Source organism: Sminthopsis crassicaudata, chromosome 1 (genome assembly GCF_048593235.1).
Source record: "Sminthopsis crassicaudata isolate SCR6 chromosome 1, ASM4859323v1, whole genome shotgun sequence".
Classification (NCBI taxonomy): domain Eukaryota; kingdom Metazoa; phylum Chordata; class Mammalia; order Dasyuromorphia; family Dasyuridae; genus Sminthopsis; species Sminthopsis crassicaudata.
This window is the reverse complement of record NC_133617.1, coordinates 25,362,766-25,385,181: the sequence shown is the minus strand read 5'-3', so window position 1 is coordinate 25,385,181 and position 22,416 is coordinate 25,362,766. Positions and strand designations below refer to the sequence as shown.

At 44.6% G+C, this 22,416-nt stretch overlaps 1 protein-coding gene across 3 annotated transcripts in view; it reads right to left on the bottom strand.

Annotated features, from left to right (window-relative positions):
- Positions 1–977: 977 nt before the first annotated feature.
- MED13L (mediator complex subunit 13L) overlaps positions 978–22,416 on the bottom strand; it is a 338,730-nt gene continuing 317,291 nt past the window's right edge. For all 3 annotated transcript variants that reach the window (XM_074296914.1, XM_074296922.1, XM_074296932.1), the window contains exons 22-31: positions 21,840–22,059; positions 21,020–21,208; positions 18,733–18,956; positions 18,375–18,517; positions 13,968–14,126; positions 11,201–11,377; positions 8,062–8,216; positions 4,928–5,089; positions 4,417–4,529; positions 978–3,780 (exon numbers count right to left, since the gene is read on the bottom strand). In XM_074296914.1, the coding sequence (XP_074153015.1) occupies positions 3,648–3,780; positions 4,417–4,529; positions 4,928–5,089; positions 8,062–8,216; positions 11,201–11,377; positions 13,968–14,126; positions 18,375–18,517; positions 18,733–18,956; positions 21,020–21,208; positions 21,840–22,059 (1,675 nt within the window). In that variant the 3' untranslated portion in view covers positions 978–3,647. The remainder of the gene's footprint in view (positions 3,781–4,416; positions 4,530–4,927; positions 5,090–8,061; positions 8,217–11,200; positions 11,378–13,967; positions 14,127–18,374; positions 18,518–18,732; positions 18,957–21,019; positions 21,209–21,839; positions 22,060–22,416) is intronic.

Sequence of the window (22,416 nt, the reverse complement as noted above, 5' to 3'; positions counted from 1 at the left end):
CTCACACAGGCCTCCTTAGGTTCCTCACATGAAAGCCCGTCAGCAGGGGAGGGTAAGGGCGATGTGAGGCGGGCAGGCCCCTCAGCTGCCAGGAAGCTGCAATGTTTGAGTTCAGATCTGGAGTAATATGTGTTGTCTGAGTGCTGGCAACCCCAACCTAGAGATGCAGGACTGTTTTCTTAGGGATATAGTTAGAGGGCAGCACGGGAAATCTTGATCTTAGTTCTGAGGGAATTCTGGAGTTGGTTTTTGTCAGCCTAGAGATCCAAAGGATTTCCATGGAAGTGAATTGGGTCCGAAGGTAGAGAAAGTTGGTATGGTTCAAGGATTAGAAGGGAGATACTGTTACTTGGAAAAAGGGAGAAACTGAGGAAAAACAAGTCCTTGGAATGGCTTACTTCCACGAGAAAGGCCTGGTTTCATTCTAGGATATTAAAAAATTACATCTTCTACCCCCAAGAACTATGATGAAGGTTATAGACTTTTTAAAGGGACTTTCTAAGAGACTTCTCTCAGGAATCATTTCTTTCAATCCCCACCCCCCCTAAGTTATAGGTTAAATGTACTAGCTGAGGTCACATGGATTGACACTAGAATCCATCTTCTTTTCCCCAATCCTTTTAGAATCATGACATGTAGAAATTGTTGGGAATAAGTAGAATGGCTGCTGGCGCTGGAGTCGTCAGAGAATCTGGGATGAATCTGAACCAGTTCTCCAATATTCCTGGGATTCGGTATCTTCCCTGTGGCACAAGGCCTCGGACTCGACGGGTTGGGAGGCCCCCTCCAGCTCTAAGCCTCTGGGCCCCTGAGAATGAAGCCTTTGGAGGCCCAGACTGCAGAGCGGGCTGAAGACGACCGAACGAGAGCAGCTGACCCCTATATCAGTGGTTCAAGACACAGGAGCCAAGGCCTGACTTTTTTCAGAGCCTGTCCTGGGTAATTTAGTTAGACAAGAAAAGAGATGCGCTCAAAGGTTCAGTAATTCAATAATTTATTCATCTAAAAAAGTGTGTAAAAGTATATAGCTCTCATCCACAAGGTATATATGAATGACATTTAAAATGGAGGCCTTTTATTATTGTTTCTTTTTATCAAAGTCTTTTTTAGTGTATTGTACCAGCGATATACTGTAGTTTTTTTTTTTTAAATGAACTTCACATATTTTTGTATTCTTTCAAATTGTCTGCTATATATAAAAGAAGCTCACTGCAAAATGCTTGAAGGAAAAAAAAAAAGACAAAAATTCAGAACTTCCCAGAAATGTACAGCTTTTACATTTAAAAAAGGTTCTGAAATATACATACAGGCATGCGGGACAATCCCCTCCCCCCCCCTCGCCCCTCAGCTCAAACCACAGTAAGAGTTCTGATTTCTGCATGATCTCCAAAATTAGAAATTAAAAAAAAAATAAAATAACTTTTTCACTCTGTAGCAAATCCAGGGCTTGTACATTTCAGATTAATTCAGTAAAAAACTCACAAGTAAAATAATGCATATTTAAGGGAAATATTATACAGACTTTCACACAGAAGTACATAATAAGATTTTTTAAAATCTATTGCCATTCATTTATTTTGCACAAAAACGTATAAATATGTCACCAGCTTTTCTTAACTTAAAAAACTTAAATAAAAACGACACCAGATGAAAACTACCCTTTGCTGCCTTTTTTTTTTTTTTTTAATAATTTTTTTTGTGGGTTTTTTTATTTTTTTCCTTTTTGCTTAGAACTGGGTTTCTAGGGAAAAAAAGCCCCTGCATAAAAACAGCCCATTAAAAAAAAATTCAGATGAATTCTGGGAAAAAAACAACCCCAAAGTGGTAAAAGATTACAAATGTCTACTTTACAATTTGTCTTCTCACCAAGTTAGATTTTTATACAAGTTTACAATCTTCATATTTTTATGCGCTTCAAAAGGCCTTGAGAATTTTCCTTTCTGATTAAGAAAAAATAGCACTGCAATATTTTTAAAGTCAATTTTACACTGTACACATTAGATACAAATGGTTTGATATATCAGATTTTTTTTTTAACCTATACATTGCGGAGATGCCCCGCCCTCCCCCCACCCCCACCGCCCCACGGGTGGTTCAGAGAACAAAATTATCCATTTACATGGCGACTTCTCTGCTTTCACATTCCCACCACACGACTTTTTTTTTCTTTAATATACTTTGTTTTTAAACATTAGATTATTTCAAGAAAAATACTTTTAAAAAATCATAGTAATTATTACACTTTTTTTTTTTTTTTTTGTTAACCAGAACATGAAAGTATTTTGGAAGAACTTTTAAAATTTGCATGATTCTTTCCACAGACTCCTAGATCTCCCTGCCTGACATTCCGTGCCCCTGCCCCTCAGTGACAAATGCCCACAGCAGCCACCACAGACGCCCCCAAAGACTTGGAGAGCCTGAAATGAAGGCGTCATAAAATGCTTCCATGACAGCCATTATTAACTTTTCAAAAAGGCAATCACTTTAATTAAATAAAGCTCCACCACAGTGGTTCCACTTCAAGTACTAATTTAATGACAAGTTTTATTATTTCTTTGAAATAATATTCCTATGGTCCAGAAATAATCCACCATATTCGTACATGATCTGAAGAGCAAACGCTCTCCGCGATTCGCTTCCGCTTTCATGGGAGGTCTAGTTTTCAATATAGCTTTCTGGGCACTGCTGCTTGGAGAGGGCACCTCGATCCCCACTCTGGAAATGGGGCCTGGGCACGCTCCCCACCACAGCCCTGAACTGGAGTCGCCTGTCTTATTACTTTGTACTTAACCCTGGCCGCCGGGACAAGAAATAGGACGGAGAGCCTTATGAGCTCCCTCGGCTTCTTGGCCAAACCTGCGGCCTGGCTCTGAATCTCCCTGGGTTGGTTTTTACCTCTCTTCTGCTTTTTAGGTCAGAGAACAGACAGGTGTGTAGACAAATAATCCTATGGGGGCTCCCGATTGAGTTTCATCTAGAGTACCTGGTCCTTGCTAATTTAAAAACAAAAACAAAGACAACGATATGATTTAAAATAAATAGACAAAGTTAATATGTGCCAGACCATTCCCATCCACATAAACGGGGAAATCAACCAAAGCACTCATATCTATTATTAAGGCGGCAGAAACTCTGTTTTTTTTTTTTCTTTTTTTCTTTTTTTAATAACATATTGAGCTGGTCCTTATTTCATAAAGCCCCACCTTACAGAGTTCAAACACTGAGAGGTCACCCATACCAGTCCCCAGAGGCCTTCGACCCAAAGCGCAAACTCGCTCTTATTTTTAAACAGAGGTTTAAAATAGGGTCAGTCCCCCAGGGAAACGGACACCACGTTCTCCATGTTTTCCTCCTTCAGGGGGGAAAAAAAAGACACACACACAAAACACAAGACTTCCTGTTGACCGACCAGTGGGACGGGGTCACCCGCAACGTGAACCCCGGCTGAGCGTCCGTGTGTCCAGGACCTCCCCGGTCCCCGGGAGAAGCGTCGCACACCCTCCGCCACAACTGCATAGCCCCGCGCCCCGCAGGCTCCCGGAGGTTGGTCTGGAGGAAGGACTCTGGGCCAGTGCAGAATTCATTTCTTGGATTGAGGTTTCGAGGAAAGAGGGAGGTCCAAGCCACAAGGAACAAGTGCTTTCAAATTAAAGTATGTTCATGATGGCATTGTACAACTGAGTGAGCACCACAAAGTGGACAGGAAGGCAGGAGGTGCGATCCTGGGTGGCGGGATTGCACGTGAGCCAGGACAGGGCGTTGTACTGCTCCAGAACGAACCTGCGGAGGAAGAGCATGGCTGAAGGGCTGCGGCCGGCCACCCTGCGCGCGGGGAGTCCCGCCGTTCTGACCCCTTGACTCTGCTCACACTTTACGGTGGACACTTGTAGAGGCTTAAGGCCAAATAACTAAGGGGAGGCCACATCCTAACTGAACTCTCCAGTATCGGAGCCATGTACCTGGAGGCCGCCATGAGGGGAAAAAAGCATTTCTAGGAATAAGAATCAGAAATCATTCCTTTTTCCCTAAGGATTTGGAGGAGCTGGCGGAAGGAATCTACCTGTTATGGCAATGAAGAAGTGTCCACTGGAGGCAGAGTTACAATGAGCCTAATCTCCTTTTCAATATACAAATATCCATTTGCACTTAGAAACTTTTTTTAAACTGTAAATTTAATTTCAAACTTACTTCAAGAGTGCCAAGGCCCCCCTAGGGCCCAGGGCTGCTCCTCTGGCCTAGGAGAGGGGGCAGGAAATTCTCTCAGCTCCCCTAACTTCCACTCTCAGTGCAATCATAGAGCTTAAAGCGGGGCTGAAACAGCCCGGGCCTACATAAGGCAAAGGGACTGTGGGCCGACCGACGGTCAGAGAACGCGTAGCCCGGGGCCCCAGACTCAGCAGGCCCGGAGAATGTTACCTTAGGACGTCAGATGTGGTTTTGGAGTCCAGAGGGTGTGGCACACGCTGGGAGTTCCTGGCAGGGAGAAGTTCGTCCATCTGAGCTACGGAGATGTGGTGGTGCAGGGAGGCCTGGGCCAAGAAAGGGAAGAGGGGACAAAAGTGACCGGGAGAAGCTTCAGCGGCTCCTCTGAGACTAGGCACGCAACGGCTTGGTACAAACAAGTGAGCCCAAGAGCACGTGGGGAGAGGGGGTGAGAAGGGAGCTCCTGCCAGGTCTAGCAGGGATTTAAGTGACCCAGTCACAATCCAATCTCTAGTGAGTGCTAAGCACAGAGCTGCCCTGCTAAGTCTGAGCGAAGGTCAGATAAACATCTGTGGGGGACACTCAGAAGGCGATTCGTACTTCTGGTAGGAGCTACCAAGGCAGCGTGCCACCAAGGTGAGAGTAGAGACAGCCTGCCCACCAGAGGGAAAGCAGCCCATGAGGTCCCCTGAGCAGCCCGACCCATCTGAATTCCAAGACCCACCTTGAGGAAGAGAGGGCACTGGTTCTGAGCTTGTGGACAAGAGGACCAGAACCACTGGGGAAGATTCTCAGCTTTGGCCGTTGACACAAAATAGCCCAGAGCAAGGGGCTGCTGCTTCAGCTCCTCGGGGGCTTCTCGGGAAAGAAGGCGCTCCCCCTGGCTCTGAGGGAGACAAAACATAGAAGCAGAGATAGTGGGGAGGTTAGTTTGTCTTGAAAGCCTTTTTTGTACCATGCTCCTTGTACCGAACTCATCAATTCCCTTTCTGGCAAGATATCAGATGACAGCGAAGAGCAAACGATGAGTCTCTTAACTTCCCTGGACGTACTGCTAAGCCTATGGATGGCTCCACCAGAGAAAGCAGGGAGCCACTAACCCAGAGTCCCGAGGGCACCCCTTCATGGCCAAGGGGTTCTGTATTTTACTCCACACTGGAGTTCGGTCTCTGTCAAAGCAACGACTTGCGCCACCCCGGAACAGCCGGAGGACCGCCTGGAACGCTGGGGGGCCACGCCACTTTGCCAACCTTCAGCAAGTCTGATAGAGGCAGGGTCTGCACCTGTGATGTCCAGACTTGGAGGAGGGCTCTACTCCCCCAAACTGCCCTTCTTGCTAAGACTACTGATGCCTGATGTGAAATCTGCCACCACATTTCTGCAAAATGCTTATATTTTGGAACTTTCTTTGCTTATTGGTTACTTCTTACAAGCTATTAAGAACTGAAAAAGTCACATATGTTCTTCCTCCAAAAATAAACCAAATTAAGAAGCTATGAGCAGATCAGACCTGGTATCCATCCACTAACACAGCCAGAGTGCACAAACAGCCTGAAGTCCTTTACTACACATAATGCCCTCATAGGCCTTCCACCAGTAGAGGCGACCCTGGGAGCCTTTTCTTAGAGCAGAAAGAAGAGACAATCTCTGGTTCATGCCCACATGCACTCATCTCACACCTCTTGTTATGATCAGGGACACAAAATATCTAATTTTCTTGAGTATATAATACATGGGTTTCCACACAGAACCATCCAGCGACAGAATAGACTGGACAGAGATCAGGACACTGGGCACGGCTCTGTGGATCAAGAGACGGGCTTCGAGCCTAAGAGAATTAGAATCCTGCTGCAGGCACTTCCTAGCTGTGTGACCTAGAGAAATTATTTAACCTCCCTGTGCCTCAGTTTCCTCACCTGTAGAATAGGGATGATAATAGCACTTTCCTCACAGATTAGTGTGAGATAAATGAGATTGTAGGTAAATTGCTCTGCAAATCTTAATGCGCTATACGAAGGCTAGTAATTATCATCATCTCATTGAAAAAGTCTCCTTTATATCCTACTCTAGTCAAGTAAACTCACTGTCACCTGAATGAAAGAAAGGTTTAGGACAGTTGGTTCAGGGGAAAACCCAATATCATTTAATTAATTCTGCCTAATTTCAAGCTAGTGAAGCTGTGAAACTTTTACTCTTTCACTTAAAAGGGCTTCTTCCTCCCCCCAATAACCTCCGATAACAAGCATCAAAGAAAGTTGGGGGGGGGGGGGCAGCTAACCTTCAGAAGACCAAAACTATCTAAATACCTCCTGTATTTAGAATAGGGGCTCTTCTTGGTAAACTGAGGCAATCCATTAAAGGACATGCAGAAGAATGCTCTGATCCAAAGGGAAATAACCTTTTGGCTTGTTAGAAACTAAAATTATATCTCAATTACCATGTCTCTTGTTAATGGCTTATTGAATTACTACAGCAGGAGGACCAGAAAAGATCTGAAGCCTCTTGTGAGACTCCTGGAGTCTGGATAAAGATTTGGATAGATTGTTCCACTATAAAAATTAGTGTCTCCCACTTTTTGTTCCCTCACTCTAACTAGGGACATGGAGATTCTGTAAGGCCTTTAGAACAAAAAGGAATCATCTGTCTGGAGTTTAAATCCAAACTCAGAGTGGGCAAGTCATGTTACCACTGCCTGTCTGTTTCCCCATCTGTAAAATGGGTTATCCTGAGGACCAAAAGAGATCTAGCCAGAAAGTGGTTTTTGACCTTTCCACAGATATATAAATGCTGGGATCCCTACCACTGGGGCAGAACTAGCTCATGGACAATGAGGGTCTGTGTTCAGGGAATGAAGTCTGCAGGGGTACAGCAGCAGTGCCCATGCAGGGAAAAGGGAGGCCTACAGAGGCCCCAGGCCCAAAACCAGGAGAGCGGCCTGCAAACAACGGTACCTGCTCTGGGGCCGAAGTAGGCACGACCCTTTCTGGCTTTTAAATGTCCTTTGATGAAATTAGTGCAGGGAAACAGACGTCAACTGACCAGAAAGCAAAGCCCTTGAAGGGAAGCCAAAGGAACGCTTTCGTGAGTCTGAGTTCGGTTCAGACGCTCCACACGCCTATTTCTCACCTCCTTCGATCTTATAATACTTAAGGCACAGGGAGAGAATGAGGAGGCGTGGCCGTGACCCCCAAACCTGCAGCAGACCCAAGTGTGCTGGGAATTCCATGACTGGCACCCTCTGATGGCCTCCACCTCCCTGCAGCAGTTACAGGTGAAGCAAAGCACACTGCTGGCTCGGCCTGCTTTCCTGTTAACAGGAACCTGGGAGTGTTTAAAGGGCCCCTTGGCCTGCTCCAGAGCCCGGCCTTTGGTGATTTCTGCCTGGTGCTAACTGGAAGGACCACGATGGGCACAGGGAAGGCAGAGCACTGGCCGCCTTTTGCGCCCCTTCAAAGTTCTGAGCGGAGAAGCGAACCCTGCCAAACTTCCTCCGAATGAATGCAACAATCAACAATTCTTTCTTGAATTAACAAAATTAATTTACATCTTAAATAAGCAATTTTGCTGCAACTTGCTTCTCGAAAGCCACTCAAAGTAAAAATAACTCATAACCAGCATGTGCCCAAAGCTTCATTTTTGTGAAGTCAATAAGATTTGCATAAAACTCCCGCACCTGCAGAGAGAAGGCTTTCTGACATCAATCTGCAGCACTTGCCAAGGACCTACTGCTTCTAAGTCCACCATCCCCTTTTCAAGCTGGAGCCGAGGCCTTGGCCCTGGCCCTGGCCCTGTCCCCAGAGCAGAGGATTCTGGGAGACGGTGCCACCCAGGACCCAGAGTTGCCCAAAGCCGCCTTACCCGACTGTGCTGAAAGTGAGAGCCTACTCCCATTCCAGAAGGGGAGCCCGGGGAAGGAACCGGGGAGGAGTTTGGAGAGGAATGCAGGTTCCCTGTGATTAAAATCCTAATGTCATTGTCCATATCATCTGGGAATGGAAGATCAAACATGTCGTCTGGAAGAGAACAAAAGAAGAAAGGTTAAATGGCCACAGCTCTCTGGAGAGATCGCCACGGGGGCCCCTGAGCGCGCGCACGGACCATTCCCAGGCTCTGGTCTCCCAAGTGAAGCCTGCTGAGGCCAGAGCGCCGCCTCACAGGAGACCTGGAGGGAGTCCTGGCTAAACCCGTTCTTAACCAGAAAATGTGGTTTTCATGTCAGAAATGAAATGACATGTCAGGCTGGAAACAGACACCAGCGGGATGTGCACGTGAGGGCATTAGCCCACCTGACAATTGGTTAGCGGCTGCTCTCGGCAATCTGCCAGAGAAAGCTCGGACATACATTAACATGCAAACGCTCCACATTATTTGGTATTTATGGAATACTCAGTTAAATGCACACAGCAACTTCAGTTCAATTACACAAGCTATATTTGATCAGGCTGCAAGTATGCAAGTTAATTGAAAACACTATGGAAAATCAATAATGCAACTGCAAATGTGGGCATGGAAACCTGGTGTTGTCCCTAGAGTGGGCCAAAGCCTCCAAGCCCACCACAGGATTCCCATGGCATCCCCTCCTCCACCTCGGCCCTACAAGCTTGGGCCTTGCTAACGAACCTTTTGGTCATGAGGAAAAAACAAACTCCTATCAATCATCCACCAGTCTCATGTGTATGAGCCCACCGTGCTAGGCCCTGAGGATTCAAAACCAAAACAGTCCTGGCCTCAGGGAGCATCAGGGCTATCAGGGGTGATGATGTCAAAGCCCAGTCACAGGACACAAAGCAAAGACCAGGCAATTCCAGGAGGGGAGGAAAGGCACCTGGAGGAGGTGCAAGAGCGTTCCAGGCCCAGGGGACAATCAGTACAAATGCAGAGATGGGGGAGCTTGTATGTACCTGTGGGTGAGAGGGGGAGGCAGCCAGCAGGGCACCCACCAGGGGCCAGGGGCAGTGTGGCGGTGACAGGACCTCCTGCCACAGCAGCTAGGGACTATAGGGTCACAGACTCAGAGGCCATCCAGCCCGACCATTTCATTTTACAAACAGGGACTTCTCCAGGAAGCCCTTCTCCAGCCCTGCTGCCCACAGTGCCGTCCCCTGGTCAGGGCTGCCTCTGTGCCCATCTGTCTGCGGGTTGTCTCCCTGTCTGACTGGGAGCTCCTCGAGGGCAGGGACTGTCTCCGGCTCCATTCTGCATGCCCAGACCTTAGCATGGTGCTCGGCACTAGAGAACAGGATGCACAGAAAAGAACCTGAGAGATCAAGGGGTCAGGTCATAAGACTGAGGTCCTTGAGGGAGCAGCCAGGAGAGTCTACTGCTCTTGTCCCCGAGGTCTGGACTGAGCCCATTAGACCAAAGCACTTTTCCGGGACCTGCCTCTAATCCAATCTCAGTTTCTGAAGAACAGGTGAATTTTAGCTCCGCAAGAGCTAAATCAGATTAGAGTTATCAATACGTAACAGAAGTGAGTTTCTCGATAGCTCTAAGTAAACTAGAAACCCCCCAAAAAGAATAAGCATTATTTAATGATCCACAAAGTAGAATACCCAAGCTTAGTAGGTTTGGGAAAGGAAGCTAGGGGGGAAGGAGGGGGGGATGGGTGGTGTCCCTTACGACTCTCTTGTCCTCATTCTGTCTACGTGGAACCATCTGGCCATGGTTCTGGAGACTGAGAGGGGGGAGCAGTAACTATTAAACATAGAAGAGAATCAGCAAATGTATGTTTCGCACCATTTTAGAAAATACCCTTCTATGGACATGCTTCTAATCAGTATATGCAGCCCCAAGAGCCAAGTTCATGGAGGCCTAGCATCGCTAGAGTCTGCTTTTGGAGGGAACTCCAGAGCTGGGACGCTTGCACGGGGTGCGCCACAGGGGGTGGCGTCTCTTTTGTGAGCCTTGCTGAGATGCCAGATCAGATCAAAGCAAAAGGAGATGATTTAGAAGCCATGATTTCCAAAGGCACAGACTCATTGGGGGCCTGTCTGAAGGGTTGGTCTGGGGGTTTTTTAACCACCATTTTATACTTTTAAAATAATTTTTTAAAAGCTCCTTCCAAACACATAATAATCAAATCAAAAATCGAGACATTAAATGAAGAATTGCTTATTGCTCATTAGTTGACCAAGAACCTTGAAGGGAGCCCCAGAGTGCTTCATTTAGCTGCGACTGTAGACAGGAGGACACAGGAACCTGGGAGTAGGAAGGTGTAGTAGGCCCATGGTCCCGTAAAGAACTCCAAGAGAGCCGCTCGCTATGAGCCTCCTCCTGGGAGCCCCTTGCTCATCCCCAGACCAGACCTGCTCCCTGTGTGTCACCCGCTCACTCGAGGTGGCCCCAATGGCCAGCTGGGAAGTTTCTTCCCCCACTACATGCTGTCCTTTCCCTCCTCACTTTTCCTCTGTAGAATCCCTGGCTCCCACTCAGGAGGCTTTTATCCGTCCCCAACATCATGGCGCTCACTCTGTATTTGCTCTGGATACATTTTGCTTAAATACAGAGTGCAGACACACTTTTTCCCCAGCCCCGTTACAATGGAAGCTCCTGGTGGGCAGGGGCTGCTTTGGCTGTTGTCTTCCCACTCCCCAGAGCCCAGCCCAACACTGACACACAGCAGCTGGTTCCTACGTGGCCCCGAAATAGAAGGGATCTTCTAAACCGCTCACTGTTGAGACTCTATACTTTATAGCAAGCTCCAGTGGCTCAATATGAATCATTCCATGGTCCACAGACAGGTTTCCAAAAGGATTGGTGCAGAGGGGGGTGATGGGGGAAGATGGGGTGTGTGTATGGGGGGGCGGGGGGTTGTGGTACGTGTATGTGTTAGGTGTGTGAGACTGGACATGGAAGGAGAAAAACTAGTGTGTTTTGTTAACTTCCAGTGGGAAACAGGCTCTCCTTCAATCAGCTGGTCCCTCGTCCTGCCTGGGGCCTGTTCTAGCTCCCCCAGACTGTCGGACCGAGGTCAGGTGGGAGCAGCCGCAGAACTCACCATTGTTGGGGCTGAAGCCGTCTTCATTTGGGTAGTTGGCTGGAGCCACCTGGATGGTCGAAGATGTTGGGAACACCAGGATGTGTGTACAAGTAGCATCTTGCGGTGTGTTGAGTTGAGATGACTGGAGGTTCAGTGCAGTGCTGCGCCCAAACACAGAGCCCATGGTGACGGCGTCTGGAAGACAAAGAACGATCCCATTGCTCATCTCCATCTGGAGGTACCATGGGGCTGCTCTATCCTGGGCACAGGAAGGGAAATCTAACAATCCCAGGTCTGAGGGCCAGATAAAGTCAGTTTATTCAAGTATGATCCAACAGAGGATGAGTCAGCATTCAATGACTAGAGTCAATGACCAGATCAATGACACAGAAAGCTCTGAGTTCGAGAGGTTCCTATCTTGTCTGGCCCCTTATCTAAACAAGAACCCCTACACACACACACATACACACACACACACACACACACTGCAGTCTTCACTTGAAAGCTCCACGACCCTGCAAAGCAGCCCATCTCACTGGTGGGGAGTTCCACTTGTTACGTTTCCCTCCTCCTCTTGAGCCCACTCAGCCCTTTCAGGGCCCATCCTTTGCCGCTCCATCTTGTCTAGAGCAGAACAGGCTAAGTCTCGTCCTTGCTTCAGGTCGCGGTCCTCCCACAATTAAACTAATGGAGCATGGTTTCCCTGGTCTCTGCTGCCAGAGGCCGAGTGTCTCCCAAGCAGTTTCTACACAGCAGGGCCTCGAGGCTTCACACCCTGGCTGTCTCCCTTTGCTTCTTTTACTACAGTCCCTCCTAACCTACAGAGCCCCCAAATTTACCCAACCAGATGGGTTAAGCCAGAAGGAGTAAAGTGCAATTGCCCCCTCCAAATCCACAGCTCTTTCTTATCAGAATAGTTGTGTAGCCACACCTCCTCCATCCTATCTTTGACTTTTTGAACCTAAGACTAAGAATTAATAATTTGAAGATCTTGACATACTTTTATAATTCATGTAATTTATAATTTAGAGACTTTGTAATAAATTATCTCTATTAAATTTTACCTTATCAGATTCAGCCCAAATGCTAGCTTTTTTTGTATCTAGAATGTCATCCTTTATGATAGCCATCCTGCTGAGCTCTGCATATTCATAAGCATGCCATCTATGACTTCATCAATGTCACTGACAATAATTTCAGACGGTTTAAAGACAAGCACAAACCCCGTAGCCCTTCACTGTAAACCTTTGCTTTCCAAATTGGCACAGAATCAACTCACGTGAAAATAACAGCCCTTCTCAACAAGGCAAATGCCTCTACATTTACAGGCGGTCCTAGCCCATCCTGTCCCCCCCCCAGTAGATTGTCCCTTCTACCATCCTTACCCTCCCTTTTGTCTGCCAATTCTGTCTACTTATTGGCTTATTTCCTACTGCCTACAAACATACTAAAGTCTCATTCACCTTCAGCAAAACCCTCTCGATCTACCCATACTAGATCTCTCCTTCCCTCCTTTCGAAGGCCGTGTGTAAACGGTGCCTCGCCTCTCTTACTGTCACTCTCCCGTCTCCCATCTAGCGTCCAAACTCATCATTCTGAACTGGTAAACGCCAAGTACTTTCTCTCAGCGCTTGATCCTTTTTTGCCTCCTTGTAGGCTCTGACACTATTGCTCACCTCCCTTTCTCAGTAGTTCTCTCCTGTAGGACTTCTCTGCCTCCTTTACTGGCTCTTTACTCACTCCCTGTGGGCAGATCACAGAGCTCTGCCATGAGCCTTCTTTTGTTCTCCTCCTAGACTATTCCATTTCATGACTTCACCAGCTCCCATGGATCTGATCATCCTTTCTATGCAGACGACTTTCAGATCTACTTGCCAAATCCAAATCTCTCAGGTAGGTGACTTAGTTTCACCTCTCCAACTACATTTGAAATGTCTCAAGTTAGATGTCTAGTAAACACCATTCATTTTTCCTGCTGGACCTCTTCCAAACTTCCTTCTTACTTCTGAGGGCAACAGCTTCCTCCTGACCACTCAGGCTCACAACCCAGAAGTCATCCTTACCCCTCACAAGCAAGCGGCTGCCATGGCTTGTCGATCTCACCTTGGCAACATCTCTCAAAAAATCTCCCCTCTTTCCTGCCCCTGATCTTCTGCTGGGCCAGCCTGCCTAAGGCTCTACTTGGCTTTCACAGTTATCTTCTTAGTGCAAATTGCACCCCTTCTCAGTAAACTCTAAGATTAAATATAAAATCCTGCTTGGCTTTGAAAGTCCTTCTTAGCAAATCTTTGCTCCCTTCCTTCCCAATCTTTTTACATTTTGTCCTAGGGCCTCTTGGTCTCACTATGCTGAGCATTTGCTCTGCTTGTTTTCCCTACCCACAAGTGCTTCCAGCCCCTCCCCATCCTAGCTTTCCTGACTTCCCTCAAGTCTCAGGTAAGCTCTGTCTTCCACAGGAAGGCACCATCTCAGTTCCTTCTCTGAGATCTTTCCTGCCGGTCCTGCTAACAACTTGTTTGTCCATAGGGCATTTCACCTCCTCTGTTAAGACTCCAAGTTCCTGAAAGGAACAGTTTGTCTTCCTCTTTCTTTCTGTCCCCAGAACTGACCACGGCATCTGGCCAAGAACAGGCACAAGCGCTAGCTGAATGACTAACGCACATTCTTCGGGTCCGGCCACTTAGTGTAATCCAACAAACTGAACATTGTTCTGTCTCCTCTCTCTCTATCTCCACCACAAGAACGGCAGGAGAGATTCTGCCATGTGCTCCGAGCAAAGCTTTACCTGGCATCACAACAAAGGCCCCCTGGGGCTCCATGGCCACCAGGCAGGCACTGAGGATGGTAGGTGAGTCTGCGGCTGAGAGTCCACACATGCGGCAAGCCTCCTTCAGCTGTTTGCTGATTGTCTGCAGGGAACATTCGCCGAGGAGGATGCTCCAGTCTGAAACAGAAGGCAACCTTCAGTATGGTCTCACACAGTTATTACAAACAGTTCTGTCTTTTCTCTGGATCTATGTAAATGACACCATTTTATACAGAAAGGGTCATCCCTTCCTCCTCCATATGGCCAAGTACTGGAGGGCACACTATTTCAGGAGAGCATTTAGCAAAATGTTTGGTGCCGTGCTAATGGTTTTTATTTCCTTTCTTTTCCATCAAGGGAATTAGAAGACCTGACCCTGAACATCAGCGTCGTTCCTTACAACCAATCCAGAGAGGATTCCCCTCTCCGGGCACTTCAAGTTCCTCAGTTGGGAAACTGAGAGGACTGGGCAAGATCACCTTCAAAGGCCCTTGTGATCTATATTCTTCATCCCACCACAAGTTCCTGTCACCTGTGTGATGCCACACTTTTGACATCAGCACAAAGACCAAAAAAGATTCCAGAGAAACTCTTTTAGAACTAAAAAAATGAAGTTATTTATTGTTATTATTTTTATATAGACTAAATGCACTTTAGGGGAAATCTTATTTTTAAAAGGTCCACTGGGATAGTTCCTTGCACATATTTTGTAAAGTATAGCCACTTAAAAATGGTTTTTGGTGACAATATTATGTTATCCCATCTAAACTCCTTTTTTTACTCTTCTATAAGAGGAATGGTTCTTCTCCCTCATTCCTATATATACCTTTCAAGTCTAGCACTTGGCTGAAGCCTCTTTTAGATTATCTAATTAGAGATTTAAAAATCTATTTACTGTTTAAAAAAAAAAAGAAAGAAAGAAAAAGAAGAGAAAGGCACTAAGCGCCAGAGAATGAAAGATAGATATTTCACTTTAGGTTGGGGAGGGAGAAGAGGGAGCAAGGAAAGTAGTTATCAATATTCACTTGATCATGTGAATCATGTCCTATTAATTGCTCTGATAAACTAACATGCACAATTTTTTCTCCTACATTTCTGTTTGCTCATTGTTGATGCACAAAAGCACCATGACCCTCAACGAAGAGCATTTCTGTGGGATTTCAAGTATTCAACCTTTGGCCTTTTTAACCTTCCTAATATACTCGAAGCTGATAAAATTCCCCCCAGAAATGTATGGATGTTAATCTCTCAAAAGCCTTCTTTACATTCAAATATTTTTTTCAAAAAACCTACTTCTCTTTCTAAAGAGCAGGTGAAAAGAAAACTATTTTCCTCTCCTAAACATACTTCAAGCTGGAATACTTGAAATAAAATCTGTGAGCGTAACATGAAGAATACATGTTAAAAACCACAGAAAAGCAAACAGATATGAACTACAGATTCCAAACCAAATAAGGAAGAGGGGAAAAAAGGAGGCCAAGGTGAGTACTTCATCACAAGCACTATGGAAAGTATAAACACAGAGGTCTCCTCCCAACACTGAGGTCTTGGTCCTGTGACCACCACCAAGGGAAGGAGCCACTGGGACGAGGCAGTTGACCTGTCTCTGGCCATTTCTGGGAGATGCCCCTATTCCCATGCTCTTGTTAGAGAAGAGGCTGGGACAGAAGGAACCACCCAAACAAGACAAAATGTTGTCCTTATTAACTTCCCAATATAATATTCACCTGACTTTTCCCACAGTCCTCTCTCTCCTAGCTGGCTCTATCCGTTCTCTCTACCTCTCTTCATATCCCACTGCTTACTCCTCCCTAAAGATAAGAGCAGCTTTGCTAATAAGTTAGCATGATCAGAGCCTCTAAGAAATAAAGCTGATAATTGTACACTATTTCAAAGTCCGATTCTTTTTGTACACCAAAACAACTGTTTGGACACATAAACAAATATTGTATTTAATCTATACTTTAACATATTTAACATGCATTGGGGGAGGGGGGAAGGAGGGGAAAAATTAGAACAAAAGGTTTGGCAATTGTCAATGCTGTAAAATTATCCATGCATATATCTGGTAAATAAAAACTATTAAAATATTAAAAAGAAAGGAAAGGGAAAGGAAAGGGAAAGGAAAGGGAAAAGAAAGGGAAAGGAAAGGGAAAGGAAAGGGAAAGGAAAGGGAAAGGAAAGGGAAAGGAAAGGGAAAGGAAAGGGGAAAGGAAAGGGAAAGGAAAGGGAAAGGAAAGGGAAAGGAAAGGGAAAGGAAAGGGAAAGGAAAGGGAAAGGGAAAGGGAAAGGAAAGGGGAAAGGGGAAGGGAAAGGGGAAGGGGAAGGGGAAGGGAAAGGGAAAGGGAAAGGGAAAGGGAAAGGGAAAAGGAAAGGAAAGGGAAAGGGAAAGGGAAAGGGAAAGGGAAAGGGAAAGGGAAAGGGAAAGGGAAAAGGAAAGGGAAAGGGAAAGGGAAAGGGAAAGGGAAAGGGAAGAAATAAAGCTGAATCTTCTTTCTCTCCTTCTGTCTCTGTTCTTCCTCCCCTGCCAAGGATCTTGGTTTTAATCAATCTGAATATTCCCCTGCATTGACACAGAACATACCCCCTAAGTTACAAGATAATAGCTGAATGTTTGCATTTTGTTGTTAAACTTTAACTTCATAGGCAAAAGAAAACAGTGCTGTGGAAGCTCTCCTCACCAAGTAAGTTTGGAAATTCATCTGTAATTTAAAGTCTCAGAGAACTGCTTCTGGCACCAAAAAGTGACGGTCCTCTCCCCAGTTACACAACCAGGAAGTTCGAGAGAACAAGAATGGCAGCCCTCTACTGGCACTTCAATACTGCTACCCAAATCTCGGCTGCATTGGCCAAAGAAAACTTCATTTTCTGGAAAGTCTAATGTGACCTTCGAGAGTTAACCCAGGCTATTTTGGAACGAGAGATACGCTGTCCATCACAGAGTCCGTACTGGAAATGCTTTCTGCTTAGAAAGAACTAATGACCAGCCATTTTCATGTGACTGCTATCATTTAAAAATTCTTCATCGGTTTCTTTTTCTTGTGTCTTCCTTATTTAGGGACCATGGATATGGTTGAGATGACCTATAAATGCACTGGAATATATGTGATCTACATAATATCATCTGCTAAGAGTTGCGTTTGTTAAATCTCTCCATTGGTAGAGAAGCCTACTACTACTATTTGGACTTTCTCCAAGAAAACTAGAGAATGTGTTTCCCTCTAGGATGTCCCAATGGATATTTGTGATCTGAGACTCACTGACTTCCTTCAAGTCTCCAGTAAGCATCTACTTCTACACAAGAAGACTTTGCCAGTCTTTTTTCACCTCTAGGGTCGGCTCTCTGAACTGCTTTCCAATTCTCCAGGGATCTTGGATATACCTGATTGTGGATCTGCAGTCTCCCTCATTGCAATGAGCTCCCTAACAGCAGACGCTATTTTGGCCTTCCTTTGAAGCCCTACTGTTTAACTCTGTGTCTGGAACATAGTGGGTGAGTGCTTAATAAATACTTGACCAATTAAACAAAATTATAATCTGGATTCCACTATTAATGAGTTTTAAAATATGCACGGCAACTCACCTTACTAGTATATTATTATTACAACCTTATAACATTATAATCTTGTTATATTTATGGTTCTGTTTTGTTTTATCAAATCTTAGAATAATCAACAAATACAATGGAATCTTGTATTTAAAAAAAGAAATTAGGATTTGAGAGAGAAAGAATTGAAAGGATGATTCCCCCAATATTATTAATATATCTCTTCAGGTTACCAATAAATAGTGTCACTATCAAAATAGCATTCTTAAGCATTAGAAATACAACTGGTGATACTTTTTACAGGTTTCCAAGGCTAGATGAGAGTAAGCATAATTTAAAAGCTTTGTATATGGTCCCTTGAGTTCTTTTAGGGGAAAAATGCTATTGAAAAAGTAAATGAAGATTTGGGGGGAGAGGGTTGGGAGTTGGAGCTATGTTTTCACCGGGATGGAGACCTCCCACTGGGGAAACATTCTCTACTAAAGCAGCTATCAGCTTGAAACTTCATTTCCAGAGCTGCCTGATGTATACGGAGGCTACGGGACTTGCCCAGAATCCCACTCTCTGCTAGAGGTTAAGATCTGAACACATTTCTTGTCTTCTCTCTTCTCACTGTCTCTCTGACCTTGGTTTAAACGACCTCTGAATCCTAACAAGGAACTGACAAGTAGCTTGTTGGGATATAGGTGATACTGTACATACAAAGACCCAGATGGAGGAATCTGACATGACTGGAAACTGCCATTGATTTCCTATTTTTCTGTGATGTTCCCAAACTCCCTTCTATCCTCCTCCTCTTCTCCCTGACTTTATCTCCATCGTCTTCGAGACCCCTTTACCTTTTAACTCTCCATGGCCAAGTCTCCCAAGGCGCCCAATCACTACTCTCCAGGGCAGTGATGTCATCTGGACAAGTCCAATGCACCATTCCCATAACTTCTGGAGCCCAATTTTGCGTGGAGATACTTTACTCCTCCGAGATCTGGAGAGGAAGGGAAGTGGGGAAAATAAAGAATGAAGCAAACTTTCTCTGAGCTTATTATATCCCCTACCCCCAATTCTCTCCCCCCAAAACCAAAGAGACAAAACACACTGTGCCAACTGCATTTGGAACAGAGAATGGAAAGGTTCAAGCACGAGGCAAAAATAAAAGACAGGACACTGATCCACGTGTACTAGAAAAGCTAAGGCTCCTACCTGTTTGGTAAATCAATATTTACAATGCAAGTTTCCAATAATTCTCCTTGGAGGTCAGTGCAAGAGGCTAACAGCCAGCGTTGGTCATGGGACAAGCAGTAGCCAACGAAGAGCACATTATACTTCTGGCTGGCTTCTCCAAACGTTTCTCCCAGTTCGGTCTGTTTGTCTTTGACCGGTGCCAATACAAAAGGAGGGGAATAAACCTGGATTGGACTGGGCCTCTGAAATCAAAGCCAAAATCAGCATCAACACAAAGCCAGCCTGTAATACCATGTCTGCGTAGACACAAAATGGCGCGTGATAATATCTAAAGAGATGAAGACGACAGGGCTGTGCGGAAGTCTAGGTTACTAAGTAAATATTAGTAACTGGCGAGGGTGAGAGGATCTGTTAAGTGATACAAACTAGGAAACCCAACGAAAATCAATGCTTCCTTCTTTAATAAAATGGCTATTTAAGAAAGGAACCTAAGAATTCAAAGCATTAACTGTGAATAAAGTCAAATAATTTAAAGTAATTACTTAAATGTGACAGATTGTAAAAGCACAGTTGTCATCTTCACTTATATTTATAATAAATATTTATACTTTTATAAAATATAACATGATTCATTCGAGGCCCCGAATGTTATTTAACTTCAATAGTTTGGATTATTTATCAAGAGGGTAATTTTGAAATTGGTTTGCAAGCCCCTGAAGACTAAGTAGGAGGCCTGCTGCAATTCTCCTGTTGAAAATGACAAAACCCTGCAGTTCCATAAGAAGGGAGAATGCGGCATTTAAAAATATCGCTCTTGGGAATCACAGACAGGCTTCAGTGATGGAGTCAAACACCCATCTCAGTGCCATCGGTTCTGTTCAGGGTATGAAGCTGCTGTCCTTTTCCAAGCAGATGGAGCACTTTCAAAAGATGCCCCCTGACTACTGAGGGCTCCCAAATGAATTCAGAAGCAAAGTGGAACTGCATTAAAAGCCATCCAATGATCTTTATAACACGCGACAGCTTCACCACAACCCAACACAACAAAGAGCTTCATCTGTAAAACAATGAGCTTTGTCATTGGAGGGATTCTGGAAGGCCGAGTATCCTAACATACTGGGATTTGTCTTTGACTGCCAGAAAGAGGCCACTTCTAACTAAAACCATGAAGAAATTTCTCTTTTTCCTAAACAGTTTTTAGAAATTCTCTTTTCTTAGGAAAAATTAAGTGGCGACACAGGATCTACTGCCATGCTGCAATTTTAGGAGATCATAAAAGGTCGACTTTTACTCGAATTTCCTAGGAAATATCAGGCTGCTCATAACCTTTTCCTGAGCCAAGTTCACAATGGGCAGTGGGTTAAGGCCAAAAGAGGGAGGAAAGATTTTTTTAGTCACTGAATGGTCAATGATACAAAGTCAAACCATTCCGTAACACTCAAGCTCACTGGACTGATGTGATAGCAAATCCTATGCAATTTCAAATGCCTATAAAGATGGGGAAGGGAAGAGCAACAGCCTTGTTGGAGGAGGGAGAAACCATTGAAAGGGGCCCCCCAGGAGCATTATGACTGGAGGTCACATATTCGCTATGTCTGTGTATGGGAACTGTTCTAATAATTTATATGGGAAGCATTTTGTTATAAGATGAGCATTTTTAGATGTGACAGGAAATCTCACTATTGAAAGACGCTGGATGGTGAGTAAAATTTGTTAAGCCTCATATTTCTGTTTTACAAATCCAAAGGTTCATACGTTAGATTTGTCTAAAGACAACTAGATTTCTGAACAAAAGATAGTTATCACGTGGATTAATGAACATTATAAACAAAACTAAAATTGCCGAGTTGGAGGAAGTGCTGTGCAGAATGAGCATAGTAAACTTTCTGGCTAAGAGCAAGCGGATTCCAGGCTTGTTAAGAAAGAGTGGAATCAAATAACATTTCTCTAATAAACCTCTGAGGTCAATTATAGAATAACATACTAGACAAACTGTACATCAGAGTAAGGAATTCCTATACTAAGAAAAAGAAAAAAATACACTAATTGACTAATATTAAATTCTGAAGTTTTAATTTTTAAAAAATCCTTTATGTGAGACATGAAGAAGGTGAAGGATATTGATGCCTTATCTCCTAAGTCTCAGAATAGCAGTCGAAATGATTGCCTATTTTCTAAAAATTTTGATTTCTGGGAAATAATCTTTGAGTTTAAGGAATATGGCTGACCCAGAGAAAGCTAAAACCTTCCATCTGTGATTCAAACTATCGTGCAGTCTACCAGTCTTCCCTTGCAAAGTACCAACCTCAGGGTTCTTGAGGGTCATTTCAATACTGGCTGCTGGTCCAAAGCCTGTGAGAGACTTAATGTGGATCTGGGTGGGCAGAGGCCGCCTGCATTGGCAGTACACTGAAAATGCCATGGACTTCAAGTGCTGAATGTAGAAAATTTCTTCATCCTTCATTGTCTGCAGCATGTACTGGCAAGGCACAATCTGGACATAGACATTCAGATGATTAAAATCAGAAATACTCACGCCGGAATAGGCCGAATAGAACACGGGAAAATGAAATTGTATTGATTCTCCATTTGACTCAGGAAAGAACAACTCAGCTTTGAGTTTGACACAGTTATTCAATGCATGTACCCCAAAGCAAAGAACAACTTATGCGTTTAGAGCACTAATTCATTCCAGAAACACCCCTCCCCACACACATTTTATTGTAAATTTACAGCAGATGTTCACAACGTCTCCACCCAGCTACTGCATGCCATCCTCTCCCCAAATGATGCAGACATACCATCACTTGGGTACCATGTTACTACTCCTCTTTAAGGCTGAATTCTCAAGTTGTAGGAGTTGCGATTTCAAAATCCTTTACATAAACATGTTCATCTATTTTGCTTCAACACAAATCAGTTGGCAATAATTCACTCTGGCTGCTATCTACTTGCTATCTAATGAGATAGCAGTCATTTAGGACACAAATAGGAGGTAATTTTAAAAGTGCTTGTCAGAAAACAATTTGAGGAGTTTCGATTTCATTTTTTTAAATACCAATGTATGTTAAACGATATTTACGGATTACAATATTTACAAAAGAGCAAAAAAAAAAAAAAATTACTTGGAGAATGAAAGAGTTTCTCATATTCTCAGGTAAGTTATCCAGCATCTCTGTGTAGCAGCGCATTAGACTGAACAGCCAGAAGTTTGCTGATGTGGACTCCTCCTCTGCAGTGTAGGTAAAGGGATCCACCATGTAGATGACCACAGCTGGTGGGTAGGCCTGGCTGTCGGCTGATTCCGGCTCCGTGGGAATCCCTATCCTCTCCCTTTCTGTAACACTGGAGAGATGGTCATTGTTAGAAGCACAGACAGAAGCAAAAGCAAAAAAAAACCAGGCAGAATTAAGAAGAGTATAGTGAAAACTGTGACATGGCAGAGTTTAGATGGTTAAAAGTTACACAGCAGAAAACGAATGCTAGAAAACCATTTAGTTACTGACTGATTAAAGAAAAAAGCATCAAACCCAACCATTAGTGTCTGAACCAGTTTGATGGAAAGCAATGGTGAAAATGGCCCGAAGCAATCGGTCATTAAAGTCCTTTAAAAACAAAAACAAAATGGAACAAAACCCAAACCATAAAGCCTTTTCCTCTGCTAAGTCTGGGGAGTCCAGAATACAGGGGAAATGTGATGTG